Source organism: Symphalangus syndactylus, chromosome 5, assembly GCF_028878055.3.
Source record: "Symphalangus syndactylus isolate Jambi chromosome 5, NHGRI_mSymSyn1-v2.1_pri, whole genome shotgun sequence".
In the NCBI taxonomy this organism is placed as follows: Eukaryota; Metazoa; Chordata; class Mammalia; order Primates; family Hylobatidae; genus Symphalangus; species Symphalangus syndactylus.
In genome coordinates, this window is record NC_072427.2 from 30,144,876 (window position 1) to 30,151,123 (window position 6,248).

The following is a 6,248-nucleotide window of genomic DNA, read 5'->3' on the forward strand; positions in this document are numbered from 1 at the left end:
ATGCTTTGACCTCCACCTTCGCCCTCTCCAGCAGCCTCTTCTTGTCCTCTTAGGTCCCTCCCCAAGGAAACTCCTCTCCCAACTCTTAGCCAGAGGGACCCTGCTCCTCTGCCTGCACCCCCACCTGCCCTGCCCCTGTCTCGGGAATTGCCCACTGTCAGCACAGTCTCACAGTTTTGGAACTTGGGGGAACCTGGACCTCTTCCAGGCCTACCCGGTGCACTGTCTAAAGGGCAATCCTGAGCCCAGAGAGGGGCAGGAGCTGCACAAGGCCACACAGCCTGTTAGTGGCAGTTAGGACTGGAACACAGCTCTCCCAAGTCTCTGCCTGGGGCTCCTTGGAGGACAGACACATGGCTTCCCCACCTGGTGAACCAGAATGGAACTCTTCAAGGACAGGGACTGTATCATTCCTTCCAGTGTCCCCAGCCCCTCACCCAGAGCAGGACCCACAGGAAGCAACTATGAATAGAAAAGGAAAAAACGAATACATGAAAATATATCTCTAATAACTCTGTGTGCCGGACACTCAGCAGGCACCAGCTCTGCTACTAGAAATCTTGGTCAAATTGCTCAATTTGGTGTAGAAAAATAATTTCTGTGGATGAGGGGCAGTGAGTGCCCCAAGAGGGGCCTCAGTCACGAATGTCGATGACCAGTGGGCACAGGTGGAGTGAGTGCTTGATGCCCATGGTGAAAGCAGGGACGTGGGGCTTGTGCACAGTGACCTGCTGGACCTCGTGGGAGCCAGGGCCAGGCCGTGGCGTGAGGTCCAGAGGGTAGGCGAAGCGCTTGGCCATGCTGTAAGTAGGGCTGCGGTTCTGATAGATGGATGGCTCAGGTCGGGCGTACGTGGTAGGTCCAGGGCCTCCTGCCACATCCTCCTTGTAGAACCAGTTCTTGTCCCTGGAGGCCAGACTGTAGCAGGGAGCAGCTCGGCTGACAGGGGTGTTGGGCCCCAGCAAGAGTGGCATCTGGTACTGGTTGGGAGCCGGGTTGGGGTCCATCACTCTGTATGGGCGCCGGTAGCCAAACGTGTACTGGGGAGCCCTACGTTCCCCCGGTGGGTGGATCTTCTCAAAGTAGTACTGGCAGGATGCGAGGGTGGGGTTCAGGCCTGAAAGGGAGTGGCGGGAAGGGAGGGCTCTCAGAGCAGGGAACAGACCTCATTCTTTGCTAGCCAACTGATGGTCCTGGTTATCCACTGTGACCTCAGGCTGACCACCTCAGCAGCAGGGCAGGGACATCCAAATGGTCACTTAGGCCGGACGCAGTGGCTCACACTTGCAATCCCAGCACTTTGGGAGGCTAAGGCAGGTGGATCACAAGATCAGGAGTTCGAGACCAGCCTGACCAACATGGTAAAACCCCATCTCTACTAAAAATACAAAAATTAGCTGGGCATGGTGGCGTACACCTGTAATCCCAGCTATTCAGGAGGCTGAGGCAGGAGAATCGCTCGAACCCGCGAGGTGGAGGTTGCAGCGAGCTGAGATCACGCCACTGCACTCCAGCCTGGGCAACAGAGCAAGACTCGATATAAATAAATAAATAAATAAGATGGTCACTTAGGCCATCCTGACATCAGGATGGCGACACAGTGGTCATCATGTAAAAAACCATAATGTCATCATAACATCCCTCTTGGATTACCCCCAGATGCTACAATGTCAGCATCGGACATTGTCCCTCTGACAGTGACACAGAAACATCCTGAGATCACTACAGTCTGTGAGCTCGTTCGCATGACAATATTGCATCCACAACAGGAGCTCCATGTCATCATAACGTCACCTGGTGACATGCTGCATGTCATAACATTGACTTCAAGATGTGGTGATGTTGGTGTCTTGCAGGGAGATACCGGCATCCAGACATTCCCAAGGAGGAAGTCTTGACCCTTTGCCCCTGCCCAGGTCCTAAGGGTGCACCCCACCCCCCAACCTCCCAAACCCCAACATCTGTCCATAACCCCATCTTACGCAGGTTGGAGATGCGTTCCTCCATGGGGACCTGCGGGCAGCTGGACATTCCAAACCGAGTTATTTTGGGATCCAAGAGATAGCAAGGCCCAGGGCTGCTGTGGCACACCGTCCCTGCAGGGCAACCAAGGAGAGGGCCTGGTCAGCCCCAAAGGCTGCCCCACTGAGCACCTGGCCTGCCTCCAGGCAAGATCTCCCTCCTACTTCAGATTCTGTGGCTCCTGGGTGTTTGGGGACCCTTGATTTCCTCATCTGTAAAATGGGACTTTTAACACATGACCTGGTATTTTCAAGAACTTGCTCAGAGGAACAGTAAAATAACAGCTGCCCAGCAGCTTGGGCAGCCACCCACCCAATCAGGGGTTGGGGCCAATGGGGAGTAATAGCCCTGTGGCTGCTGTTGGCATGTTCAGAAAAGGCCCAGCCAGGCCAGGGGCTTCCCCTGCTGTGGTGGGTGTTCTCCCCACAGAAAGGCCTGGCAGGCGCCCCAGATCTCAGAACCCCGGGTGTACACCACCACACCCTGCCCAGCAGCCTAGGTCATCTGTGGCCTCTGCTCCTGCCCTTCCAGTGGGTTCTAGGCCACCTGGGGAGCTCTGGGGGCCACCACTTCCCCACTGGCCTCCTAGGTGTTCCTGCCTGGCCACAATGGCAAGTGACCCTAGCAGAGCATGGCGACCAGAGCTGAAGGGCCCCAGCCAAAGGCCAGAAAAAGGAGACTGCTGTGCCAGCTGGACAGGGCCAGGATCCCCTACAGGCTCCCTTGGGAGAGGTGGCTAGGGGATGCCCATGGAGTTGCCCCACCCTCAATCCCTGCTGGCTTCCTCTGGACCCAGGGGGCCCCTTGAGTGTCTCAGATTCCCAGTGGCTACAGAGAATGGCTCCATGTCTCTCCCCTCAACCTCTAACGACAGCTCCAACCCCAGGGGGATGACTGGGGTGGCGACGCTCACGCTTCTCTGAGTGCCGGCTATGCAGGGTATAAGCCGGTGCCTTGAACATGGAGATATCATGATCTATGTGGCCCGTGCAGGATGGCCGGAGGTACTTGGCGGGCCCCGGACCTGTAAGGATGGACAGGACAGCCCTCAGCCTGGGCCCACCAGGTCAGAGGCAGGGGAAGCCCCATTACAGAGCACCGTGGGAACATTGGGGGTCTTTGTTCTTGCTGCTATCGTACTGCCACGAACCCAGCATCCGTCCAGCTGCTTCGTTTGGGGGAAGGCAGTATTTCCAGATAAAATGCAGTTTCCCTTGGACAGACAATGCATAATAAGAAGCTAATAGCTGCAGTTAATTGAGAACTTATTCTGCTCCAGGTTCTCCACTAGGCACCCGACGTGAATTATTTCCGTTAAGCCTCCGAACAATGCTATGAGGTAAATGCTCTTGTTTTTCCCATTTTACAGAATATTGAGGCTTAGAAATATCTACCCACATACCACAAACTAGTAGTGTGAAGATTCTAAAATAATCATCCAGTAGAACCCAAACCTTTAATCCCTGCACTAAACTACTCCCACTTAGAGCACTAGTCAGTCATTACCAACATAGTAAGAATTAGTGTCTGCTGTCCCTTGAGAGTAAAACTGAAGGGAAGTGAGGAAAGCTAAAGCTAGGACAAAGGCTCCTAGTCTTTTTCCAAAGCGGGCCTCACTGCAAGCCCCATGCTCCCCTCCTCCCCCACCCACTTGGACAATCCCAGCAGCCAACACTGCCCATGAGGGTCAGCTTGGAGGCTCAGGTCTTCTGTAAGGCTTCAAGGAAGCTGGAAGGGGCTTTGCAGGAGGCAGGCTGGAAGGAGTCCTGGAGAGAGGGGAGGGGGTCCAAGCCCAGGGTGGGGATGGCTCTCACCTTTGATCTTGGCCATGATGACAGGGGTCTGCTTGACCTCCTGCCGCGAGGGCAATGGCTCCTTTTCTGGGTGCTGTGCAAAGTACACAGAGCTCCTGGTCCCCTTGGGCAGTTTCATGGCTGGGCCTGGGAAGGGAGCAGCAGCAGCTACAGCAGGGTCTAAACAGCAGGCAAGGGGCTAGAGTAGCCCTGCCTGAGACCCCCCACCCCCAACCCCAGACACGGAGGAAGCTGGGAAGGAAGACACTTCTCCGGCTTGAGCAGCTAAGGCTGTCTGGGACACAGCCAGCACAGGCCCCAGCAGGCTGGAGCTGGAGATGACGTCACGGCAGAACTTGGACTGTGAAACTCGGAGTGTTTATTTCCCCTGGTTGCCATGGTGCCTGAACTGTGGCGTGGAAATTCTATGCTGGGAGTTTAGTTATGGAACCCTGACTATCCCACTGTCCCCCACCACCACCACCCAGGACCCTGGGTCAGGAAAGGGAAAGGGAGAGATGGCGTTACATATCAGCCAGCGCTTCACTCCCAGTGGGTGCCCTAAGGTTGGGGAAAGGAATGGAAAGGGTGGATGGGTCATGGGTGAAGGGTTTGTGCAGCACACACAGCCCCCTGGGGGCTCTCTACCCTCTGCCTCTCCCACCTACCTCCCAGGCTCTGGACATGCCCTCCCTTCTGTCAAGTCTGTTTTTCCCATGGCAAAATATCAAGTCAATTATCACTAAGGTGTGACTGTCTGATAGCTCCTCCCCAGAATCCTATCCCAGGGCGTGGTATCTTTAGAGATCCATGTCTAGCTCAATGGATACAAAAAGGAGTGGGAAGCAAATAAAGGAGGACAGAGGAGTGGTGCTGAGCCCTCAAGGGGCTACTTCCTGTGCCTGTGATCAAGAGCACTCCCTTGGCAGGGGAGCAATTGGAGTTGGAGGGCGATATGAGAGGACATATGGAAGGGGAGGGAAGGCAGCCAGCCCCATCTGACGGATGGATGAGCCCCAGGCCTGAAAACATGCTGGGAACTTCTTCATTCCTAAGAACCCAGGAGGCTTTTGGGGGCCTGGGGCCTGTCACCTCCACTGGTTCGTAACAGACTGGGGATTTGACCTGAACCGGGTCAGCGGTGTTCATCTCAGGAACCAGATGACTGCTGGCTTTAGACAGGGTGTCTGTCACCACCCCAGTACACAGTTAAGAAAACTGAGGCCCGGAAAGGAACAAGGACTTGCCCAAAGTCTCCTATTACATCAAAGTAGCAGAGATGGAACCAGGACACAAAACCCAGGGCTCTCCTTGGATCATAGTCTGTGATTGAATAGAAACCAAGCCATGCTCTGAACACATTCCAGTCAGCAGGCCCAGCGAGGGCTCAGAGCAGCAGGTAGGACAGGCATGCAGGGTGTCCAGAAGCCCCTGAGGGACCACAGGCCTCAGAACAGAGGACAGGGGCCCAGTCCCCCCAGCAGCAGACCCTCTGTGTGCCCCCGCATGCCCATGGGGCAAGTAAACCTCCGATTTCTGGGTAAGGGAGGGCTGGGCCTGGCTGGGGGTGACCCAGCCTCAGTGGCCTCAGGCCAGGGCCAATGCTATGTCCTCAGCCCCATCCACATCAGCTTTTCCTGTAGGAAGCTGCGAGCCCTGATGGTCCCCCAGTGCTGAGAGGGGCCGGATCTGGGGCTGGGACCCCCACCTTCCTGGTAAGGGGATGGTCTCCAAGTATTTCAGGCCCGAGGAGCCTCCTGCCTTCCTCCCTCACTGCTTCTGCCTGTCATCCTGGTGCACAGCTCTTCAGGAAACTAGGCCACCCTGCACCCCAGCAGGTCACAAGCCACTCCAATTTGTTCCAAATGCTCCCTTTCCTCCAGCTTTGACAGAGACCCAGCTCACCCCTGGAGGTGGCCCTCAGCCCTCTCCGAAGCTGGCTGCTCCATCATTCACATCCCTCGTGCCTCAGAGTCCACAGTGGCGTGAGTCTCTGGCTGCCTTGGTCCCCAGACTGTGCCCTCCCTATCAAATGCACCATTCCTCTGGGGCCCTGGCGTCCAGGTGTGTCCCCCTTCAGCTCCTCAGGGCTGCCCTGGGTCACTACTCATAAACCTAGCAGCAATGGCTTGAGGCCACCTCCACTCCACCCCAACTCCTGCCATTACCCTGATAGCTCAGGCCTCCCCAGGGACCACCAACAATGCCCTGGCCTCCGTGTTCCCAGACCTCCTCATGTGCAAACACCTTCACTCCACTCCCTCACAGGCCGGTCCCCCACTGCAATCCTGGGCTTCCCACCACCTCATGCAGCACTGACCGCCAGTCTCCCTGGGAGGCCATCCCCTACCCCCATCGCTGAGACCCCAGTGCTGACCCTGCACTCCCTGCACTTCTGCCTCATCCTTCAGGCCCCTCCAGCTTTCACCACCC

At 56.3% G+C, this 6,248-nt stretch overlaps 1 protein-coding gene across 2 annotated transcripts; it reads right to left on the minus strand.

Annotated features, from left to right (window-relative positions):
* Positions 1 to 498: 498 nt before the first annotated feature.
* On the minus strand, positions 499 to 4,196 carry CIMAP1C (ciliary microtubule associated protein 1C). Of its 2 annotated transcripts, XM_055277691.2 has the most exons (4): positions 3,837 to 4,195; positions 2,936 to 3,046; positions 1,983 to 2,096; positions 499 to 1,117 (listed from the first exon to the last, which is right to left on the minus strand). In XM_055277691.2, the coding sequence occupies exons 1-4, from the start codon at positions 3,952 to 3,954 to the stop codon at positions 636 to 638; spliced, it is 825 nt and encodes a 274-aa protein (XP_055133666.1). In that variant the 5' UTR covers positions 3,955 to 4,195; the 3' UTR covers positions 499 to 635. The 2 variants fall into 2 exon arrangements, with proteins under 2 accessions (XP_055133666.1, XP_055133667.1); XM_055277692.2 differs by lacking the exon at positions 2,936 to 3,046 and having other exon boundaries at positions 3,837 to 4,196.
* Between the last annotated feature and the right edge of the window lie 2,052 nt (positions 4,197 to 6,248).

What these genes read in the sequence shown, in the direction of transcription:
- CIMAP1C (XM_055277691.2), bottom strand. Translation starts at nt 3,954, where the DNA reads ATGAAACTGCCCAAGGGGACCAGGAGCTCTGTGTACTTTGCACAGCAC. An exon ending in CATCATGGCCAAGATCAAAG is followed by an intron (nt 3,047 to 3,836) that starts GTGAGAGCCATC and finishes CCATCCTTACAG; the next exon opens with GTCCGGGGCCCGCCAAGTAC. An exon ending in GGAACGCATCTCCAACCTGC is followed by an intron (nt 1,118 to 1,982) that starts GTAAGATGGGGT and finishes ACTCCCTTTCAG; the next exon opens with GCCTGAACCCCACCCTCGCA.